Source organism: Patagioenas fasciata, chromosome Z, assembly GCF_037038585.1.
Source record: "Patagioenas fasciata isolate bPatFas1 chromosome Z, bPatFas1.hap1, whole genome shotgun sequence".
In the NCBI taxonomy this organism is placed as follows: Eukaryota; Metazoa; Chordata; class Aves; order Columbiformes; family Columbidae; genus Patagioenas; species Patagioenas fasciata.
The window spans coordinates 47,637,535-47,662,052 of record NC_092560.1 but is presented as its reverse complement, the minus strand read 5'-3'; the positions used below and the strand labels follow the sequence as shown (position 1 = coordinate 47,662,052).

Sequence of the window (24,518 nt, the reverse complement as noted above, 5' to 3'; positions counted from 1 at the left end):
AGGGGCTACTGGTAAAGTTAGGCTTTTTATTCTTAAAGTTATAATGCAAACTTTCTGAGGGATAGTGGGACTTGTTCTTAATGTTAGTACACGACACATGCACTGTCCTGATCTTTAAAGGCTTTTAATACTTCTGTTACTTAATCTTCCTGCTCTCTTGAGTTGAGATTTAGTGTGGAAACTCTGCTGAAGCTATTCATCAGGATAAAAACTGAGAAAGCAATTATTGTAGTAAGCCAGAGCTGGCAGCTGGTAGGACAGATTTACATGTCATACCAAAGCCAGGGTTGAATCAAAGTCGAGACAAAAGTCATGCATTTTTAGAGTTTTGTGTAAGTAAGTAAATAGATCTGGGCTAAAATTGGAGCAAGTCAGTGCAAATAAACTGAAAATAATGCAGAAGTTTAATATAATGTTGGAGCCACTAGATCATCAGAGGACAGTGAAAAACGAGTACTGAAATGGTTACAGATCAGTTCCCAGTGATGCAGGGGCTTTGGCAGAAGATTTTTTGTGATTCCTGCCTTGGGCTGCTTGCATCTTGCTTGGTTCTACAGCCTCAGCTGTGCTACTGCAAGTATCTGCTGAGCATTAAAAAAAAAAAATGAAGACAGAATTAGACCCTCAAAGAAGGGTATTTGATAAAGCCGAGTAAGTTCATGCAGTCCACTTTACAGCTTGAGAGCCAGCTGTTGTAACTGCAGTTGTATCAGAGCAAGCCTGCCTAACCGTCGCTCCTTGGCTGATGTGAACAAATGGCAGATATCTGTGTAGAGGGATTCTGTGTACCAATGTTGGTTGGAACAGCCTGGACGAAGTAACAGCAACCATGCAGGATCTTGAATTCTAGGAGGATGCCTAAGGAACTGTATCAAGATGGTGTTTTTTTAGTAACTCACTCAGTCAGACACCTCTACATGGGACGTGATGACAAGGCTCCACTTGTGAAAGGTGTTCTGGACTTGAAACAATTTTGTGTCTCTATTTTTCTTCATGGGTTTACTAAATACTAATTACCCTGTGAATATATGTAATGCATCCATTCAGAACAACCATGTAGAGTTTCCTGCATATACTTGAATTCAGTATTCTCTATATAGTGCCAGCACCTCTTACCTTTGAAGTCTGGGAAAATTTTTCGTAGTTTGGATAATGTTGTGAATTGTATATGCTGGTTATAGGAGATAATTAATTGAAATTAGGAGTATGCAGACAACAGCCAAAATACTAATCCACTTGCTTCTTTTAGTCTGCATGTTGACTAATGCTTGGATAAATACAGAAACTATTTATATTGTATGCCATAATGGATTGTAACATTTCAGAACCTCAGTTTTGCATTTGTGGCACAAAATGCATCAAAAGCTTCAAAATTCTGAGAAATACAAAAGGGAAACTGTTTAGTATGGAAGTAGAAGGAAGCTGTTGTCACCTTGTTCTGAAACAGCATTTTAGAGTTTCTGTCCTCTAAATTGTTGGTTACTAACCATTTAGATTTTAAGCACTAATAATATGCTTCATACACTATCACCAAGCTTCCTGTATTAAAATGCTACCAAATATCTGGGAGGTGGGGTCTGTTCGGTGATCTCATCTTTCTTCTATCTTCCCATAGTACAATCTCGTACTATTCTTTGATCTGACTTGGTGTTCCTTGGAGAGTAGGAACTTGTCCCATGAGAAAAAAAAATCAGTGAAAGGGCGCTCTGGAACTAAGTCACTCCCCTCCCTTTCAACCCCTGGAGATGCACTGCCTTTCCCGCTTCCCCGCTGTTACCAGATGACTGTCAGTGCGCTGCTGCTGTGGTTTCCAGTCCTGCTGTTCCTGGGAGCACCCATCTGGTTTCCATCCCCTCATCTGGCTGCTGGAGCTGCAAGCCTGTGGGGAGCATGTGTGCAAACAGTACAGGGCAGAGAAGGAGTGAACTGTCTTTAAAGTATCTGAAACCAATTTTGGTACTGTATACACTTTGTGTCGTAAGACCATCTTTTATTGCTATTCTACTGTTGCTAGCATTGATTCTGGTTGTATCGAAATAGGGTCAGGCTAGTAGTGTAAATATAAACATGTTGACACCAGGTGTGCTTGCACACCTTTTAGGAGTTTTGTTTGGAGTGACACAACAAGTGTGAAGAGCCCAGTGCTTTTTTTGAAGTTCACAAAATAGCAATTTGCTCTGATTAGTGTATTCATTAGCTCTCTGAATAGTTTTAAATGCAGAATCATTTTTGTCACTGAAGTGGATGAGGTCACAATAAGCATTCTCTTTATTCACAAAGGTATTCAGATATCTTTAAATGCCTCTGTATATTTCCAAAGTTAGGACCACAGTGGAAAAAATACCTGATTTATATTTGCTCAAAGGATGCTTTACACTGTGGAGATTCCAGAGACCTAAACTGGTCATTTTTTTTTGAAGGCACAGCTTGTTGCCGTTTCAGTCATTAACCAAATCATCAGTTTCTGTAATCTGAGAGGTAAAAAAAAAGTTTATTTTCATTTAAAGCAAATTCAGTGGTAGGCCAGCTGCCAGCTTGTTGAACTTGGACCACAGGCCACTTTTGCCTTTAAGCAAAGAGAAGGAATTATAGTAAGTAAAAACATTGACTTAGGGGAATCTATAGCTCAAAGGAGACTACAAAATAACCTGGAAGGCTAATGAAAAGCCAATCATTAATACCTGAAAAATAAATCTCTGAAACATATACAATTTTTTCAGTGTACCTGTAGCTGAGCTGATACTGATTATGGAAATAAGCACCACTCTGTTCTCAAATATCTTAACAACCTAAAGTCACTGTTGAACCAAAGACTTTGTGGAAGGAACTTTTTAGTGAATAAATCTGGTCCTTTAGAAAAAGTTGGGTTTTGCTTATGATATGGTGTACTTGTGTTGTCTGGGATAGAGTTAAATTTCTTCATAGGAGTTTGTGGGGATTTGTTTTGGATTTTTCTGCTGAACACAGTGTTGGTATCACAGGGATGTTTAGTTCTTGCTGAGCAGGGCTTGAACGGAGCCAAGGCCTTTTCTGTTTCTCACACAGCTCCGCCAGCGACGAAGCTGGGGGTGCACAAAAAACTGGGAAGGGACACAGCTGATACAGCTGGCCCCAACTGACTGAAGGAATATTCCATTCCATATGGCATCACAGTTGGCAGTAAACCAGGGAGGGCAGGAAAGCAGGTTGGTGAGGCTGTCGATACTTTGGACCTGTGTGGGCATTGGTGGGTTGCTGGTGAGGAATTAAACATTTTTTGCGTCACTCTTTTTCTTTCCTCATGTTTATTTTGTTCTTTTTTTTCCCTTTAAAAAAATTATTGAACCGTCTTTATGTCAACCCCTGAATTTTTCTCACTTTCATGCTTCTGACTCTGTCCCCTATCTCTCTGAGTGAGCTGCCTGCCAGCATTAGACTGTTACATGTGACTTTCTGATGTTTAGATAAATCCCAGATAGTGAAGGTGAGATCTAACTAAATATGCATTATGAGTGTTAATTATCCACTGTATGTAGTTTGAACCTTGTAAACATAATGAAACATTTAAAGCATTTCAGTGTTAATCTGCCCACAGTGGCAAGAGAGGGAAATTGTAACAGTAAAATGTTGTTTTAAATTATTTAAATGTTCATCTCCCTTTTGGGGATTTTTCTGTGCCTTTCTTCTATTAATTGAAATGGACTAATCTCTCCACCATCCCAAGCCATGGTGCTTAGAAAACTGAAATTCAAATTTCTTTTTAATTAATCTGCTCCTGGAAGCTTTCAATACTTGCAGGAAGAAAGGGATGTGGCATATTAGTTAAAGATTAAGAATATTGGATACAGATTAAGAATATTGGATAGTAATGTTTAAAAGATAATGTGAATATTTTTACATGCAACTTCTGAGTTGATAAAGGATATGCTTTCATTATGATTTGGAATTAGGTAAGGGACAGGGTTTCAAGAGTGTGAGCTGTTTTCGAGCTTCACCCATTTGAAAACCAAATGCATTCATACACTTCTGGAGTAAATGCAGATCTTTTTATTAAAGATGGTAACCTAACATTAATTGTGTCAGTATTTCATGCTTTTACTTTTCAAATATTGAATGTGTGATCCTGTTCACGCCTTGTGGAAGGAAATGTTTTTTGTAATTCATAGATGTCAAAATAAAAAGAGCAGCTAAGTAGGGTAAAGGAGATTTGTTTTTCCAAGTGTGATTGAGACTGAGACCATAATATGCATACAAGTTTTTTAAGAGTACTGGGAGAAATCTGAGAAAGTGGAAAAATATGTGAGTTATTAAAAGATTGAAAAAAATACTTTTTAGAGAGAGATTTGAAACTTATTTACATGTCTTAAAAAATAAAACAACAAACAAAACAACCAACTTCTGCAGCACAAAGTGACAACCTTCTCCTCCCTTGGAACGACAAACACTTGGGACGGTTTCCCCCACCCCAAATTCTCCCCTTCCTACCTTCTCCCCCTTCCCCATCTTGCCCTGCTCCCCCTACTTCCCAACACTCCTGTTTTCCCCCTGTAAGGTATATAATAGGCCTCAGAGGTGGCTGAATGTGTGTATGAATTATACCGAGGAAATAAAATTGGACATACTGAGGTGAAAACAAGATCCAGGTAAATTTGATGGAATGCTTAACTGAAAAGGTCTCTGTGAAGTTTCTAGGATTGTGGGATTTATTTTTTTCAGTGGCAGTTACAAAACTTGGTTGCTTTGTCCTTAAACTACAGAAATTGCTAGGTGTCTAATGGAAAGTTTTCAGTATTTCAGCTCGTGGAAGAATAGCAAGATCTTATTCAGATGTTCAGAACTGCTTTAGATGAATTTTGATTTCTTTACTGTTTATTTATTTATTTTTACTGTTGCATCTATGGACTAGACTCTGATCCATCACGGTGGTGCTATCCAGGTAGATCACAGCAGTTCTGGGAATCATGAATAAGATGAACCTACCTGCCTGTCTGCAAGTTGACACTGCCCTGTTCAGGAGTTAGATGCCAATCATGGCATATGCCTTACAGCTGCACAGGTGGTGGTGACTTATGTGAGCAGTCTTGTAGATCTAGATCGTGTACTCCTTGATGCCATCAAGCTGCTTCTCTTGTTTCTAAGTGCAGGGTGTAAGGGAGTCAAGAAGGTAGGGGAGAACAAAAGGTAATGGAGAGTAAAAGGAGGTAGGTGTCTGGGTTTCACAGCATGAGGACTGGGATCCTGTTGGAAGACTCTGCCTGTAACTGAGCAGGTAATTCTAGTGGTCCTAAATCTATTTCTATAAATTAGAATGCTTTGAAATTTATATGTAGGATTGTGGTCAAGGGGATGGATCTTTTCTGAATGCTCTAGTTGTAGTGGTAGGTTGTGAACACATGCATGCGTGCATCTACTGTTAACTTTGAGCACGGTGTTACTTCTGGAAAAATGTTTTGGTTTTTGTGGGAGAGGACAAGCTGGTCACGCACTTTGGATTGATTTGTTCTAGGTTCTGAGGCTTTCTGCGTTACAGCCTCTAGTTTGCTGGCTCTACAGAGTGGAGTCTTCACTGCAGTGTTTGTAGGAGAGGAAACATGCTGCTCTGCATTAAGGCTGTGCTTGGCAAAGGCTGGACCTAGCTTTTTATGCACTGAGCATTTTAGGATACACTTTTTTCTTTTCTGCTTTATGACAGCTCCTTAATGCTTCTTTGAATAATTCAGGTTACTGTATTACCCTTTTAAAAGGATGGAAGTGTGCGTATAAAACCTTTTAGCCTGAGAAGTGAGTAACTAGCCTGCTACCCCTACCTTGATTATTTAGATACTAGTGTGTTGCATCTCTGAGACTGATTTGTTTTGCAGAACTGTGTTTTGTTAGCAGGTATTTGGTGTGGTTTGAACAGGCCTACTAAACGGAGCCTCTGAAAGAATATAGAGCAATACGCGCTTCTAAGATTGGGTTAGCCTGGAAGAAGAACCTGAGAGAGGATATTATGTGTCTCAGGAACTTGACTGCCTGAAGAGTTTCTTGTAAATTGGTCTCTGGATTCAGACACATGATGTACCTTTTAAGAACTATTGAATACAAGACTATACTCTCTATATGAGAAAATTATTTGGAACAAAAGTGTAGTGGATTGCACCCAGCTTCAAAGATTATTGTATGCCATGAACATCAGTTTTAAACAGGACATTTGCGTTCTGAAAGTTTGACTCTCTTGAGTAGACATCTGGTTTTGAACAATAGTGGCGTTTTAGAGAACAAACTAAAATTCAGAATTGTGCACTTACGTTGTATTTTTACCTTTTTTATTTCAACCACTTGTATTACCATATTTGAGGGCAGATTTCTGTGTTGCTGTGCTGATTTACTAACCTAACTCTTGGATTCTGCTCTGCAAGTTCAGATGTGGCTGCTCATTGTCAGCTCCCTCTGGCAATTTGCTAACCAGCCATGTTATAATCAGCGGAAATGTAAGAATTCTGAGAGCTTGCTTAAATAAAAACAACTTGCTTGTTGACTTTTTAACGATATTAACTGGCTGACTAATTTAGAAAAACAAATTCAGTCCTCTTTCCTTGCACTAATTGCGAAGAGGTTTGTTGTTTTTTTGTTTGGTTTTTTTTTTTTTTTTGTTGTTGTTGTTGTTGTTGTTGTTGGTTTTTTGCAAAGATGGTATAGAGTTTTCATCTTTCAAAAGATTGCAGGAGTAATATAGTTAGTAACAAATTGACCACTTTAGCATCTGTTGTTTAATGTGGGATGGGCAGGTTTGGACAAATACCTGAAAATATTTTCAAGGAAGATTATAGGTAACCAAAGTACATAGTTTCCTGGATAAATGAGAAAAAAAGCCTCTGCCTCCTGCCATTTTTTTATGCAAAAGTTGAACTGAGTTGTATCCCAGATCCATAAAAATAAGCAGTGCCACCATATTGCAGCTAGTCATGGACATGTTTGGACTTCTGCAGTGTTCACGGAACTTGACTGTGGTTGGAGAGATTTCATCTGTGGGAAGAAGAGTGAAAAGAAGACATGGCTAGGATTACACGTTTTAAGGGAGATGTAGAGCCATATGTGTAATGTGGTGAGTTATAGCACAACATTTTTGTAGCAAATGGTTTCTTAGAGTTGGCTAAAGATGACAAAGTGAAGCTGACAGCATCAGGTAAAAGACGCATCATAATTTGCTTAAATGTTGCAATTTTAAACAATTTAAATGTAAATACTTGCATTTTAATTTTAAACACTGCAAGTATCTTCACTGTTGCTGTTAGTTCACCTGGGAATGAAACAGTAATATTTTAGAATCTTGTGGCAGATGTTTTATTTTAAGTATAATTTTGTTTGGTTTACTCAACATGTTTTTTTTTTTTTTTCCATCTCAGGCTGAGAGAGAGTGATTATTTATATTTTCCTGGAACTTGCATTTTTTTCCTACTACTCATGTTGTGGTGTTTTTGGTGGGTTGTGGTTTTTTTTTGTTTTGTTTTTGTTTTTCTGTTGTTGTTGTTTTGTTGTTTGTTGTTTTTTTTTTTCTGTGGGGAAGATCAGGCAGTAAGTATTTGGACTTTTCCACAGAAATTGTGCTTAAGTGCAGGTTGCTAGGAAATGTATAGAATTGCTATACAGGCAATTATCGACCAAATTCTTGTAGGATGTTATGTGTCTGAACATCTTAAGACTAGCTTCTACTAGAAGCTGTAGCTTACAATAGATAGATGGCTTTCTTCTGTTTCCTTCTTCATTAAAGCTTTTAAGGGATCATGTGATTTGAGAGTGCAGCTCCCAGAAAAATGTTGTTTTCCTTGAATTTTATTTTTCATGTTCTGTTAGGTAGGCAGCAACACAGTTTGTTTCCTCTATGTCAATCCTAGCAAAATGACAGTTTCAAAAGTGATGCTAGGTCAAAAAAAAAGTAAAAAAAACTTGCTTGGACTCTTTGCTAGTTAGTACATGTGTGCAGTTGTATCTTCTAGGCAGCCACATACTGCAACTACCAGCCTTACTAGTGGCTATTCTACTTGAAGCTGCATGAAGTAACTACTATTAAATGATGTCTTTGTACATAGATGTTTTCCTTTATAAGAGTAGTGAACAGATTGATTTCACAGCCAGAAAAGAAAAAGCTTTCTTATTTTTCTGAAGTTCAGAAAATTCTGTGTTAATGGTTGAAAAGTTTCATAGCTGATACTATTGCTGTATTAAAATCTCTCTTCATTACCATATTTACAGCTTTCCCCCACTGTTTTTCCAGGTTTCCTTGTACTGTTTAGCCCATGTTTTCTTGGTAGAAGCATTAAGATCTATTAACTGGAATACTGCTGTAATAATAGGAGCCGTATGTGGGCAATTGCTTTGTATGGCCATGCCTGAACATACTATCTGGTGTAAAGAATAATGCTGTCTCTCTGCGACTTGGGACTTTTGCTTTAGAAGGTTTGATTTGATTATAGATTTGATTAATTATACTTTTCCCATTAGAGGGAGAAGCTGGCTAGAGCTGTCTGAATTGTGATGCATCACTTGAAGGCTTTTCCATTATAGCGCTTGCATGTGTTTTTTGCAAGCTGACATGTTGTCAGAGCCATATGCAGAAGTGCACCACCTTAAAAAAAAGTCACGTGACATCTGGACTTAATTTTTTTTTTTTCATAAAGTATGTTATTTACTCCAAACATGTTAAGGTGGGGCAAGATAGGTGTTTGTCAGTATTATTTATTGTAGATGAAAATTCTGTTATGTGCTTTCATCACATTTGATGTTCTTAATAATCGTATTGTTAGTGAGTGGAGCTCAAGACTTTACAGCAATGGGAAATCCCTTGCCAAGAAAAATCATATTTCATTGTTGGGAAAGAGTGAAATTATAAAGATGTATTGTTGTCTGATGATTCTCCCTGTATTTTTCTTTCCTCCATAATCTCATGTAGTAATGGGTCAAGAAGCTGCCAAACCTACCTGGCTCAAACCAGCAGGAGTATATCAAACTGTGACTGGTAGAAGATATGGAAGAAGACATGCCTGTGTTGGCTTTAGACCTTCTTTGAATAGCCAAGACAGAGATGAACATCAACGCAATGAAGACAGCAAATGGTTGGAGTTTGAGGATGTTCAGAGGGAGAGTTCTTTATGTATGTGCATATATTTGTGTAGGTGCTATTTAATTATAAACTGGGGTGATTGGGGGTAGAGAAGGAAGGCTCACAGAGAAATCTGAAAGTATAAGTGGCTTTACAGAATGAAATTTAACAAACTTAAAGTATGATCTATTTTAGGCTGTTGAATTTTTCCTGAGGAAGGGCATTCCTGAATGAGTTAATGCATTCTAACCAACTAGAGAACTGTAACATTGCATAATTCAAATTATTTTGTCTTCCAATTAAATAATTAATCACATTTGAAAGCTAATACCTATTGTAACCTTCTGTTTGGAATAAGGCAATTAAATAGGTGACCTATCATGGATGAAGTTGTTCCGTCTTAGTCAGTCTTAGTGTAGTTACAGTGGGAATTAGTTTAAGTTTATAAAACATCTTTAAATGTTCTCTTTGAATTTTTTTATAGTAATCAAGCCACTTCCCTTTCTGATGTAATGAATATTGAGCGTTACTGTTTCCCAGAATGTCTTTTGTGATTTTTAGCATCTGAATAAAAATTTCATAGGTAAATATGAAATGGCATGTTGGATTAGAAACATACTCCCATCTCTTTGAGTGTATGAGGTTTTCTGCTTAAAAAAAAAAAGTTTGATACAGCCTCAAATCTGCCAAAGTTGCTCAGTCCTGCTCTTGGGTCACAATAACCCCAGGCAAAGCTACAGGCTTGGGGCAAAAGTGGCTGGAAAGCTGCCTGGTGGAAAAGGATCTGGGGGTGTTGATCGACAGCCAGCTGAACAGGAGCCAGCAGTGTGCCCAGGTGGCCAAAAGGGCCCACAGCATCCTGGCTTGTATCAGGAACAGTGTAGCCGGCAAGCTAGGGAAGGGATTGGGCCACTGTACTCAGCACTGGTGAGGCCCCACCTTGAATACTGTATTCAGTTTTGGGCCTCTCAGTACAGGAGAGACATTGAGGTCCTGGAGAGAGTTCAGAGAAGGGCAATGAAGCTGGTGAAGGGTCTGGAGCACAAGTCCTATGAGGAGCAGTTGAGGGAACTGGAACCTGGAGAAAAGGAGGCTGAGGGGAGACCTTGTTGCTGTCTACAACTACCTGAAAGGAGGTGGTAGCATGGAGGGCTTGGTCTCCTCTCCCCAGTAGTAAGCGATAGAACAAGGGAAAATGGCCTAAAGTTGCAGCAGGGGAGGTTTAAATTGGATATTAGGAAAAAAATTCTTCACAGTAAGGTTTGCCAGGCATTGGAACAGGCTGCTTGGGGAAGTGGTGGAGTCACCGTTCCTGGAGGCATTTAAAAGGCACATAGATGAGGTTCTTAGGGACATGGTTTAGTGCTAGACTTGGCACTGTTAGGTTTACAGTTAGATTTGATGATCTTAAAGGTCTTTTCCAACTCAAGTGATTCTATGATTCTATAAAGTAGCATTTTTTTTCCTCCTTTTATAAACAATTTTGTACTGCTTTATCTTCTAATTTTCCTTTCTTTTTTTTTTTTTTTTTTAATAATAGGGTAGAGCTAATTAAACTTTGGCATATACCATTGTTCCTTGGAGACTGTTATGTGATGTAGATCATTTTGGAGTGTTTTAATTTTTTTTGATTTTAACACTTTCATCTAGTTAAAGATTTATTTCCTGTAAGGCAGTGTTGACATTTGCAGAGATCTTCCTTCTGTCTCTGTAATGCTACCGTCTCTCTTGTTTCAGTTCCTCAGAAATGAGCATGCTGTTATTTTAGGGGTAGTAAGAAATATGCAGTTTGGAGTGTATTATCTCCTTGTTCTTAATGCAATTGCTTTGTATATAAATTCCGAGTGACTAATTTTCTATATTAAATCTAACATCACAATGCCTTTCCTTTCATATTTTTCTTTTATATTTGGTCGTGCTGTGTGTGTGTGTTGTGTTTTTTTTTTTTTTTTTTGTAACTGTGAGTCTTCTAATTTCTTTGAGAAATATTTTGGATTGCTTTATTTCCCTTACCTCAACTAGGTTACCTTTTTTCCCAGTCAATACTTACTGTTTGATAGGTGGATACTACCTCAAATATGCTGCAAATTTGCTTGCTAATTGACTTGACATTGACTTAAGTGACTGTGTAAGATGGGGAGAAGGACGTATGCTTAGAAATACTGAAAATCTGACTGGACTTGGTCCTTAACTGTGTGTGAGCAAGAAGGATGGACTGGGTGATCTCCAGAGGGGCCTGCCTACCAGCCTGAGCTGTTAGCAATTTTGTGAAGGACCTTTAAGTTTTTAATTAGATAAAATGTAGTGTTACAGTATTGCTTCCTGCAAGATAGACCCCTAGTGCTGGGAGGCACAGCTCTCTTAAGAGTTCAGTGCCATGAGTTCACCCACCTAGGCATGAATTTACTATTTAGATTAGATTCCTTTTTTTTTTTCACTTTTTTCTTTTTTTTTTTTTTAACCCCGCAATACTGATTGTACATGGTTTCCTACCTCTGTCTGGTTTTCAAGTAACATGCTAGGGAATTGCTTCAGTTAACAATGTGGATGGGTTGGGTTTTTTTTGTCTAGTAGTTAAGTTTCCAAATCTCTTAATAACAACTTAAAAAAAATTAAGTACACTCATCAAGTTATGCAAGCCATTGTGTGTTCAAAAATAGTTTGGACTATTGTCTTGGTTAGGAGTTTACAAATTACTTTAACTAAGCATAAATTTAGTAGCAGCAGGATAGATGTTTTTACCTTCTTTAGCTCTTGCTGCTGGATTTGATATTTATTGCCCCTTTACGGAAGAAGTGTTCAAGTGTAATACCACCATCCCAAATTCAGCTTGGTTATAACTACTGACTACAATTCCAGATTCATCCCTGCTATTATTTTCTTATGAGGAGTTGCACTCACAGCTGCATGTACAAAATATTGTGCTATTAGTATGTAATTTATAGTAGCAATAAATGCCTTTACCTATGTGTGGCAGAACACTCAGCTTAGCCAGTTAATGAATGAGTAGTCCAATTTTTAACTTGTGGAAGAAAATGTAGCTTTTTTTAATCTTCTAGTGTCTTTTTCAGGTTTACAGTTCTAATCTTAATTACCTTTTATATAAACAATGTAAAAATGCTGCTTATGAACATGTTCCTTTAATACTTGTTTTTTTTCTGTCACAGGCTGAGCTGAAATTGCATCATTTAGATCTATTTATATATACTTAGTTTATATAAATGAGAACATAAATATATCAGTGAAGAATTACTGCATCTCTGGTAAATGTTTCTCTCTAATCAAATACCACTGCAGTCGTAGTGAACTGTCCTTTCTTTTTTATGAGTAGTTGTTGTAGATGAGAATCTTTTATTTTATTTTTTATTATTCCAATGCATTCTTTCTTACAGCTTTCCGTGAATGTTCCAGTCCATTGGTTCAAGTTTCTTCTGGTTTATTACATGACCCTTTGTTAGAAAATACTGAAACTGGAGAACTTGCATGCCAAAGTGTATCAAACCGAACCTCTGAAGCAAACACATCTCCATTTTGTCTGTTCTCCTTTGGTCTGGAAGGCAACCAAATCTCAAGGAACTTTATGAATTCTTACGAACATTCTGAGGACCTTGCAGAATACATGTCTGGAAGACATAATGATTTGAATGGTCAAAATGGAATTGCTTTTGTAAACATTGACTCATATGAGCCAGATAGCAGTGATGGAGAAGAAGCATGTGCATTTCAGAAAACACTAGATGACGTGATTTCTCAGTTAGTAGAAGAATCTGTGCCTGATTCTGGCATACTGTCCTCATTATCAGCTGTCAACCAATGTGCTTCCAGAGAATGTTGTGAAGAAGCAGGATTAATGCCTTTAGTGAGATATTTTGGCACAGATTCAGAGTTGGCATGTCCAAACAACAGGCCATTTAAATCTTCTGCTGAAGATGAAGGTATACCAAAAAGTAACTGCGGTGGCACCAATCATGAAACACAGCAGGTACAAAATATAGTGGATGTTGGAATCAGAACCCCAGTATCAATTGCTAATGTATTAAATATCAATGATAGAAAGACTGAACAAGGAAATTCATCAGAGCTAGTAGTGAGACCTAAAATAAGAACTAATAGTACTGGAAACCACTTGGAGAGAGGGAGTCTTCTCCCTAATGATGACGAAGAGGAAAGTGATTCCTGGAGGAGAACTGAAATTGCTGAAGCCCAACAAGGCTGTGCTGAGTATGCCTGGAGAAACAGCAAACAAGAGATGAGTTCTGGTGTGTTTTTTGACTCAAGACAGTGTGAAGGTCACCGAAATAATATAGAAATAAACCTAAGGAAAATTTCAGCAGCTCAAGAACAAATAAATGTTCAAGACAATGACAGTTCTTGGGGTGAGTTTGAGGACTGCAGCGGATGCTTCTCAATGTCCCACAAAGATGAAGACAGGTAAAACTTCATTTTTATGTATATATTAGTATTGAATCATTTGTATTGTGTGAATCTGAATAATTTGTTAGCAAATGGGACAAAAAAATCTCAAGCAATTTCAGAATATGATCGGATAACAAGATGCTAACTTTTCCTTTCAGTTCTCTGTCACCCTTCTGATTTGAGTTATTGTTTGTGGATAAACTTTAAAGAGAACCAGTTTGGCTAGCATAGAATATTATTGTCAACTGTGTTGGAAAACATTCCTGGATTGTAAAATAGAGAACTAAAATGAGATATTTGAATATTTGGGCTAGTCTTAGAGTGTTCTTAGACATTAAAAACAAACCAACCAACCACCCCATCCCCCCACCCTCCCACCCCCCCCCCCAAAAAAAAAAAAAAACACCACACACAAACAAAAAACCCCAAACAAACAAAACACACACACAAAAACCAAAACAAAAACCACCCAAACAAAAGGTTCTAAAATGGCAGTATTCAGGTTTAATTGGTGCAACTTAAGATGCATTAGACTGTGTGTCAGAATTTAACAGATATGATTTCTGGTGTAAAGTAATACTTTAAAATAACCCAAAGCTAATGAATATTTTCATTTCCATCACTTTCCCTAATTTTGAAAATTGTGATGGAAGAATATTTTCCTGCTTCAAAATACAATGCTTCCATATCTTCCATGCCTTGATTGATGCACAGACATTCTGGGCTTAGCAGATTGAAAACTGAGCTGCAGGTGTTGTGGATTGCTGTGTAAGATGTACTCTGAGCATGTTTGCTGTCACATAGTATTAGTTTTCTATAACTTTTTGAAGTGACACCGCTAGTTGACTGTACTTGAATTTTGGTAGGTGTCAACTCTCACCATTAGTATTGAGAGAACTTTGTAAGTGGTATTACCAAGGGTAGCAGTAGGTAAGTTCATCCTTGAGATTCTGTTAAAGTCACTACTATCTTTAAGCTGCCCACAACTTGTTATTTACTGCCCTTTTCTGTGTGGTGGCTGAGCTAATTCTGTTTGAAAAGCTCCCTGTCATTCATTTGTTTGGGAAAATGAATGGCATAGTTTAAGTCATCCATTGTATCTTTGTATGATTAAAAAAAGGACCACTGTATAGGGCTTAGAGGTTATGAGAACTTTGTTTTGTTCTAGGGAAGGCCAACATTGCTTAGCGTTTCTTAAATAGGTATTAGTGTTCTCAGTGTCACTGCTGCTGTTTTCTCTTTGTGTGCTTGGAGAAAAATGTGTGTAGTGAGTCTGGGTTTATATTCCTGAGTTGTTTCATGTACTCTGCAAATGTGGAGTGGGAAGAGCTAAACATTTTTGCAAAGTGGGATAGGCAGAATTATTTCTTGGGAACTTTTTTTTAAATCAGCTCTTTATGTATACTTCCCTTGTAATACATTATAAATAGTACAAAGTGAATTTCTTCTGGAAAAAATAGTCTATATTGAGAGCAATGTTCACAGAAATGCAGGAGATCACAGAATGTTTCTTTCCTCTAAAGGAGTGTTTAAATTCATATCTTGTTGCCTTGTTTAAATTGCAGCTCAGATTGCAGTGATGGAGAATGGTCTGCAGCTGTGCTTACCTATTGTACTGCTACGGAGAGAGGCCAGTCCTCAAGTGATGAGAGCTGGGAGACTGTCTCAAGCAGAGAGGAGTGTGGGCTGAAAGTGCAGAGCAGCAGCAGTGGTGTAGCAGAGGAGAACACAGACTTCTGTTACCAAGGACGGTACGTTTTTTTTTTTTTTTTTGCTAGCCAAGTTCCTGTTAAGTTCTGACAATCAGCAGTAGCACTTTATCTGTGTGACACTACACAGAATAACATAAATTCTAAAGGTTACTATACTAGCAGTAATCAACTTGCGTTAATCAAAATAATCTGAGTTGTATTTCAAATCAGAAAAAAAAAAAGTCATGCAAACAATTCTATGAAAGACACAGAAATAATGAGAGAGCATTGACATGTAGTGTCAATAGGGATAATAGGCTGGATATACTGACTTTAAAAAGCTGGAGTAGTCAACTTAATTTTAAAGACATGTATGTTACATGCATATCATCTGATACTGCTTAGCACTCTGTGCAAAGCAGTTGTTTTTCTCTTTGTTTTATTGCTTCTCATATTCCACTGTTGTTCGTTATTCTGCAGCCCTATCAGTGATTAAACTTGAACTACTTGGTAGCTGAGAATTATTTTTCCAGTCATTCAGTACTTTATAAAATATATCTGCCTTTGTGGCAAAGCAGAATCTGTAGCTATAAATAGCCAAGTAAAGATTTTTTTTTTTTTCCTGAAAAATTTAGTGTTGACATTGTATCCTTAGTTTAGGTCTTTATAAAGCAACAAGCCATGCCTAAGTGTTCTTTCAGCTTTTAGTGTTAGGTTGACAGTACCTATTACCAAGCAGTCCAGGTTGCTATTGCTGCTTTTTTAGTATCACTCTCTCTTGAGGTTTGGCGAATTAGTATGGCATTATGAAAACTCTTCTGTTTCAAAACAACAATAATGGAGGTATGTACTCTTTAGCTTTCTTTCATGTGAACAGACTGCAAAGGTACCCATTTCTAATATGATTCCTGTTTATTTGCCCTTTGAAAAGGAAAGCGGGACTCACAGCCTCATGGCTCTAAGCATCCAGGTGACTTGTGCTCCTCTAGGTAATGCAGGAATGAGAGGAGTCTTTCTCCTTATGCAATTAACTTCTCTTGCAAATAGTATCTCTTAGCACTCAGGCCAAACTTTCCCATTAAGGGTGTTCCAGGGTGTCAAGAGAGCCTTTCTTTTAGTGCCTTTAGAAACTTGTAGATGAATAAGAATCTTAAGTGCCAACTTTACTGGCCCTTTCAGGGATACTGCCTGTATCAGAGAAAATGCAAAGCAAGGTACTTACTGTACTGCTGGCCTTGAGCATTAGACAGATGATTCTGCAATAGAATCATGGGAGTCTGGAGCCGATACCACTGGGAGTTTCTTGTTTTTTTGGAAGAGCAAGTGCTGAATTCCTAATCTGTGGCTGCAGTCTGGGAAACATGCAACTTTAGCCTGTGTGTGGCATATGTTGCTTCCATGTGTTTATAAATTCTCTGATCTCTTAAGTTTTAGCTTTTAATTTATTTATTTGAAGGGAACAGACATTACTGGAGGAAGGAGAAATTCCTTGGTTACAGTACCGTGAAGAAGTAGAAAGTAGCAGTGATGAGGAAAATGATACAGTTAGTGATTTTGTGCATCCTGGGTTCTTCCTGTTGGATGGAAATAACAACCTTGAGGATGACTTCAGTGTGAGTGAAGACCTGGATGTGGAGTGGAGGTATGCCTTTGATAGTTTTCTGCATTAATTTCAGAGGTTTAGTAGTTACTGTTTTGCTTTATATGAAAGATGTCAAAAATACTCATAGTTATCAGTATCCACTTGCTTCAAAGTCTGAGAATCTTGAGTTTTAAGGGTTGAGGTACTTCAAGTGCTGTGTGTCTTCTAATGAGAGAAAAAGGATGTAGATTTGCCAAACTACACTGTGATCTGAGAAGATTCTAGTGCACTAAATATTCAAGAGATGGGTGTACTTTTCAATTAATTTTTAAGATGGTAAGTATAGTGGAAGTATAACAGAAGTAAAGCAATATGAATAACTGGCATTCAAGTCTGCTATTTTATATTTGGTCTTTTCATCTTTTGCAACTGGCGCACATATTAGTATCTCAAAGAAAAATAAAATAGGATTATATGTGCTTACCTAATACCGTAATTTTGAGTGCTTCACTTGATTTTCTGTCATTAGTTTACCATAAAATATTACAATATATTTATTACAAAAATTCTGCAAGTACCAGGAAGAAAGTGGTCAGAGCCACTTGCACAGCATAATTCTAGAAGACTGTAATGCATTTGTTTTAAGTTAAGGCTGAGCTAGACAGAATGCTTTCTAGTGAGAGACGTAACACTTGCTTTCTTCTGCTTATAAAAATATTATAAACTACAGTGTAGAGATCAGAAAAACACTGGTATTTTGTCCTTGTGAAGTTATATTGTGAAACAGCTGCCAAGTGATGAACTGTGACACACAATATAATCAAAATTGGAATGCTCTTTGTAAAACAAGCTTAATAGTGTACATATGAAATTTATTGGCTGAACTTTATGCCATTTTACTCTGCAGTGGTCAACAGTAAAAGCTCCCATCATGTTCTTATGAGGTCTGTGTTGTGTAGAGTGTACCACTGTACTGGGGGCAGGTGCTGGCAGGTGGGCTGCAGGGTGGCCTCTGTGAGACAAGGCTGGGGCTGCCCTGTGTGAGACACAGCTGGTTCCAGACAGTTCCAGTGAACCTACTGCAGGGTGGTACCTTGGGGAAAGTATTTCAGAAAGGGTAAAAAATGCCACACAGCAGAGTGTGAGACAGGAGTGTGGAAGATGTGAGAGAAACAACCCTGCAGACATCATGATGAAAGAAGGACAAGGAGTTGCTCTAGGTGCTGGAGAAAAGATTCACCTGCAGCCCCTGAAGAAGACCACAGTGGAACATGTAGGTATTTGGTGAAGGAACTGTGCCAGTGGAGAGCCCAGGCTGGAGCTGTTATTGAAGGACTGCAGCTTGTGGGAAATAGCCACACTGGAGCAGGTTTGTCCTGAAGAACTGCAGCTCATGGGAGGGATCCCACACTAGAACAGAGGAACAGTATGAGGAGGAAGAACTGGCAGAGAGGAACTGCTGCAGATGGACCACAACTGCTGTTCCTTGTCCCTCTGCCCTTCTTGGGGTAGGGGGCATAGAGAAGTCAGAAATGAAGGAGTGAAGTTGAGCCTGGGAAGAAAGGGGAGCAAAGGGAAGGTGTTTTTGTTGTTTTCTCACCATCCAAATCCATTTTTGAGAATAAATTTATAGAATCATAGAACAGCCTAGGTTGGAAGTGACCTCAAAAGATCACCTAATTCAACCTTTCAGTTAAATTAAGGTTCCCCCTTAGGCTGAACCTGTTTTGTCTGTGATGGTGATTGGTGAGTGATCTCCCGGTCTTTGTCTTGATCCATGACATTTTAGTCTTATTTATATGACTGTCAAATTGAGGTGGGGGAGTGAGAGAGCAATCTTGCAGCCAGCCAAGGTCAACACAACATAAGCATCTCATGAGAGTATATGCACACAGTTGTTAACAGGTGATGTGCAGTAGTTTGATGTACCTAGCCCTCATGTTATAGAATCATAGAATCATTTTGGTTGGAAGAGATCATCAGGATAACACTCCATTCAGAACCTAACCTAACTCTAGCACTAAACCATGTCCCTAAAAACCTCATCTATATGCCTTTTAAACACCTCCAGGGATACTGACTCTACCACTTCCCTGGGCAGCCTGTTCCAATGCCTGACAACCCTTTCCGTGAGGAATTTTTTCCTAATATCCAATCTAAACCTCCCCTGGCACAACTTGAGGCCATTTCCTCTTGTCCTGTCAGTTGTTACTTGGAAGAAGAAACCAACACCCTCCATGCTACAACCTCCCTTCAGGTAGTTGTAGACAGTTATAGGGTCTCCCCTCAGACTCCTTTCCTCCAGGCTAAACAGCTCCAGTTCCCTCACCCACTTGTCACTGGCCTTGTGCTCCAGGCCCTTCACCAGCTTCATTGTCCTCCTCTGCACTCTGTAGTACCTCAGTGTCCTTCTTACAATGAGACACCCAAAACTGAACACAGCGTTCAAGGTGGGTCCTCACCAGGGCCAAGTACAGTGACACAATCACTTCTCTAGTCCTGCAGGCCACACTATTCCTGATACAAGTCAGGATGCTGTTGGCCTTTTTGGCCACCTGGGCACACTGCTGGCTCATGTTCAGTGGTGGCTGACAAACAACCCCAGATCCTTTTCCTCCAGGCAGCTTTCCAGCCACTCTTCCCTGAGCCTGTAGCGCTGCCTGGGGTTGTTGTGACCCAAGTGCAGGACCTGGCACTTGGCCTTGTTGAACCTTATACAATTGGCCTCAGCCCAATGACCCAGCCAGTCCAGATCCCTCTGTATGACCTTCCTCCCCTCCAGCAGATCAACACTGCCACCAAATTTGGTGTTGTCTGCAAACTTACTGAGGGTACACTCAATCCCCTCATCCAGTCCATTGATGAAGAGATTAAACAGAACTAGCCCCAATACTGGGCCCTGGGGAACACCACTTGTGACCAGCCACCAACTGGATTTGGCTCCATTCACCACAACTCTTTGGACCTGGCCATCCAGCCAGTTCTTTATCCATCACAGAGTACACCCATCCAGGCCATGAGCTGCAGCTTCTCCAGGAGAATGCTGTGGATATGGTGTCAAAGGCTTTACTGAAGTCTAAGTACACAACATCCATAGCCTTTTTCTCATGTACCAGTTGGGTCAGCTTGTCATAGAAGGAGATCAGATTGTTACTGTTTACTTTGAACTGAAACCCATTTTTCCTGACTTATGTTTTTCAGTCTACTTGACGAGTTTGGCGATGGCCTAGGACTTGCTCAAGCAATTCCTTACATGGATCCTCAGTTTCTCACATTTACGACACTAGAGCGACGCTTACAAGAAGCTATGGAGGTATTAAAATATTCTTGGTGGTATATAATCAGTGATGTTGCGACATAAGTTTTTACTATTGAATACTTTTTCAGCATAATCTGAAAATCAGTATTGGGGAATAAGAAACTTCCTTAACAATCAGGAGAATCAGGGAAAAAGTTTACTGTTTTACCTTGAAGTTTCAGGTCTGCAAGCCTGGAAATAAATGTTGGAAGTTCCTTTTAGTGAGGTAGCGTGGGAAGTCATTGGTCAGTGATACTACTCTTTTAATATTATTGTAGTTCGTCTTAAAGGGAAAAATACTGATTTCTACTGGTATAAACATATGCCATCCAAAATATTCTAATGAATGTTGCTGGATTCCGTACATAAAAAAGGGAAGTTCATACCTGGGACTGTGCCTATGAATTGTCCCAGCGTTTGTGGTTTTTGTTTGGTTAATTGGTGATTTTAATGGTGTGTTTTTCATGTGTGTGTGTTTTGTTTTTTCACTTTTTTTTTTCCTTTTTTTTGGGGGGGGATGTATGTTTAGGTTGTTTGTTTTTATTGCAACAGTACAATTGGATGTTTTTATTCTTCAGTAGAAGACTTTTCTATGTTTGTCTTGGCTCCATGCATTTTAAATTTAGAATAAAACAAAAAAACCATAAACCAACCAACCAAACCATAAACCAACCAACCACAGATCAAAACGAAACCAAAACAACAACAACAAACCACCATCCAAAAGCAAAGAAGCCTTTTATCTTGTTCTAATCTCCTTTCATTTGTCTAGCTTTGGATAAACCAGAGCATTTGTTATTGAGAACCAACATGGTATGATCTTTGTCTTTTACAGTATCACAGTATGTTTGGGATTGGCAGGGACCTCAAAAGATCATCCAGTCCAATCCCCTTGCTGGAGCAGGAACACATAGATGAGATTACACAGGAATGTGTCCAGGTGTAGGCTCTACCAACTTTCTCTAAAGTTTAAGAGGAAAGATTACTGAGGATGTCTGTTTGTAATCCAGTGTTAATCTAGTATATTTTTGGTGTTTTAGTTAAGTCTACATCACAGAAGTGTCAAGTTATTTTAAACTTCTTGCCAAGGGAGTTTTGTGGCCATTAGAATTAAGATAATTTTCACGCTGATTAGAGAAATAGTTGTACTTGAGGACTGGGACTAGTTCATTCATGATATGAATTCAGTGCTTCTGTATTTGTGACTCTTCAATTTCAGTTTGTTCTGCTGTTCAGACAGCTATATCTAGTACATTTCTTAGCAAATATAACAAATCTGAATTCTGTGTTGCTCTTTATTTTTTCCTAATGGAGATCCTTTCATTGTCTTATGGGGTTGAATATATGATGTAAACATCAAGTATGTCTGCTATGGCAGAATCTTAAGATTTTGTATGGTGAAAAATTTAATTTTCGTAAGGATGACTTCAGAGCACTATGTCTGTCTTAAGTAATTATACAGATGAGAAACATCTGTGTGGATTCTTTTTTTTTTCCTGAAAGCTTACCATGGTAGTGTAGCCAAGGTACTCAATATTTTTGTTTGTACCTGAGTAATTCAGTAGTTGAAGCCAGGAAGTACATTGAGACTTTTATTATCAGAAATCAAAATGTAATTACAGTTTTGTATTAGCAAGTTTTATTATGTTTTTTGACTTGCTGCCTTTTCTGGAACTTGATAAAGTGAGTAAATGTGCATTAGAGAATGGGTTGTGACTCTGTCCTAATACTTTGAGAAGGCTTAAGAAACAAGATGTTACTGTTTTGACCTTCAGTGTTGTCTTATTCCTAACATAAATGATGTAATGGTTAGTCTGACAGACATAACTTCCATATAAGAAAGTCATACTGTTACAACTGGATTCTTTTCCTTGCTTATATGTTTTTATATGGAATGTAAGAGAACTTGATCTCTACTCACCTTTTTCAGACTGCTCTGGCACATTTGGAGTCCCTTAGATTTGATGTTGAACAGACCTATCCACCAGCTACTAAAGAAACCATAGATTGTCTGCCACAGACGATCATCACAGATGACCACAATGGTATGGAAAATAATTAAGAATTCTACAAAGTTTATAAGAAAAAAATTATCTTTCTCTAATACCACAGATGCAGTATTTAAACATACTTAGTGTGTCACAGGCAATGCTGTTCTAAAACCTTTTGAATCTTGAATCAGACTGAATGTAACTTTGGTCAGTTTGGTAAACTAATCTTTACTGGAGTTAAGTGTGATTGTATTTTGTAATCATTGGTGATACTGTCAACAATATATATATGTATTTTAATTTCAACTCAGATATAAAACAAGATGGTGATTCTTCTTCATTCTGGATGTAGGTCTAGAGCAGTGTGCTATCTGTTTCTGTGAATATGTGAAAGATGAAATCATAACGGAGCTACCCTGTCGTCATTTGTTTCACAAATCCTGTGTAACTCGTTGGTTACAGGAAGTAAGTACTACAAGATGGGGTTTTTTTGTGGGGGAGGAGATTGAGTATTAGCATTCTTCTGGGAAGAATAGTATATAACACTTAAAATGTGGGATGAGATACCATGAAATAACTGGCTGTTAATTACACACACTATAGAACTAAATTCTAGTGCAAGTGAAGAAAGTAACTTATATCTGTAGTCACCTGAAGGGCAATTTCTTCAATAGAAGGGGGTATTTTTGTGAGGAAGAACATGGTCTGCTTTTGGTAAGAATGAGAGAGATGGATGAGTTATAACTTGTTTTGGTACAAGAAAAGCTCTCTTCCCTGTCATCATACCTTGAAATAAAGAAGATGGCTTTGTTTTCACTGAGAAGAGCAAAGGAACTGATCTGTCTTGAGAGTATGTCAGGCCCATTTATGGTGACAGCTAAAGTTGGTGGGAGAAATAACTGGAATGCTTGTAGATTAAAATATTTACTGTTGATAAATCTGTACTGGATTAGATTTCACTTTCATAAACTGTAATCGTTTTCTTTCCAAGTGTCTTAAAAAAGGTTTACATCATACTGAGACTAGACTAAAAAGTATATTTCATGAACTGAGCGTTTCTCCTTGCACTATTCTGTAGGCACAGTATGAGCCTGGACTTGGTAGTTCTCAGTGAGCCTACAGTGTAACACATAATTTCCTGAAGAGGTAAAAGAGAAATATTGATTCAGACTAGGAAGGTCAGATCAGATTACTATGATTGATATTGCTTTATTGTATTATTGTGTTTTTCTGCTGTCATAGTAAATTATTCTTGCCGAATTGTAGGACAAATTCCTGTTAATTTGGGATGCCCTTGTTTGCATTTAATCTTTGTCTCAAAAAAAAAAACCCACCTGTAAAATCAATTCTTTGAGGAAGACCTTGCAGAGAGCCTGGTGTATCTACTCTATAACCGGTATAAATGCAAAATGAAGCTTTCTTCTGAGATTGTTAGCTTTTTCTTAGCCTCAGGTAGCAATCCAGTCAAATTTGGCTATAAGACAGTGCTGTTGTGAAGACATTAAATACTTTGTAAATAATAATAACCTTCAGTTCTTTAACAGCATTGAACACAAACTGTGCAAATGAACTTGTTTTCTCTTTTTTTCGCAGTCGGGAACATGCCCAGTTTGTCGTTATGTGCTTGCACCTGTGCTTCCTGAAGCAAGTGCTGCCGCTGTTTCCTTTCTGCCTGGTCATGATTCCCTATCCTCTGTTCACAGTGCTACAGGAGCTTTAGAGTAGTGTGAAATTAAATCTTTGCCACCAAAACAAAAATGTAAATTTTGCCTGTTTAATTACAATATGAAAACAATTATGGATAAAATATTATATGTAAGATACTATCTATATTATGTATTTTAGTTTAGAAAGAGGGTGCGAGACTTCCTAAATTTCTTAGATTTGCTATAATAGCTTCAGTTTTCAAACTGTGAATTGGAAGAGTGTGCAGCCTTTTTTTTTCTGGGGAGAATGTTGCTGGTAACTGAAATGTCTAAAGCTTATACTATGAAAAAAATTCCAAAAAAAAAATTAATGTGACACTTTGTTCAAGTTCTTGCAGCTACACTGGATCTGAAGTTTATGAAAGTTACGCCTGTCTATTTTACGTAATAAAACTGAACTACTTGTTTTTGACAAAGTTAGGACCACTCAGTGACTTTGTAAGATGAGAAGATGTTCTGTTTTACCAGCACTGGTAGAATTAGATTTGACTGGAAACAAATTGCATAATGGAACAATATTTCTTACCAGTTTATTCTACAATAAACTTTTTCTTGATGTCAGTGCTGTTAAATTGCTGCTGTCTGAATTTTTTTAATGTGCTAGGGCTGCTTTTAAGCTTGTGTCGCAAATGTAGATGAACTATGGAATGTCAACATTTGAAATTTGAAGTTCAGAAGAAGTTGCCTCTGTAAGAGCTGAGTGACTAGTTCCTTCAGTTTGTGTTTCCATTCTGCTAATTAGGTTTCCTGCATGCGTGCATGGTCTCTTTTCA

The 24,518-nt window shown here is 38.1% G+C and overlaps 1 protein-coding gene across 7 annotated transcripts in view; it reads left to right on the top strand.

Moving 5' to 3' along the window:
- Positions 1-24,317, top strand: part of PJA2 (praja ring finger ubiquitin ligase 2) — a 30,047-nt gene extending 5,730 nt beyond the window's left edge. For 4 of the 7 annotated variants that reach the window (XM_071802024.1, XM_065861739.2, XM_071802025.1 and 1 more), the window contains 8 exons: positions 8,912-9,130; positions 12,454-13,492; positions 15,043-15,228; positions 16,625-16,810; positions 19,952-20,063; positions 21,979-22,093; positions 22,392-22,504; positions 23,633-24,317. In XM_071802024.1, the coding sequence (XP_071658125.1) occupies positions 8,914-9,130; positions 12,454-13,492; positions 15,043-15,228; positions 16,625-16,810; positions 19,952-20,063; positions 21,979-22,093; positions 22,392-22,504; positions 23,633-23,764 (2,100 nt within the window). In that variant the 5' untranslated portion in view covers positions 8,912-8,913 and the 3' untranslated portion in view covers positions 23,765-24,317. Of the gene's footprint in view, positions 1-6,950; positions 7,067-8,255; positions 8,419-8,911; positions 9,131-12,453; positions 13,493-15,042; positions 15,229-16,624; positions 16,811-19,951; positions 20,064-21,978; positions 22,094-22,391; positions 22,505-23,632 lie in introns of those variants that run through there. The other 3 variants (XM_071802021.1, XM_071802023.1, XM_065861740.2) reach the window with 3 other exon arrangements.
- Positions 24,318-24,518: the final 201 nt, after the last annotated feature.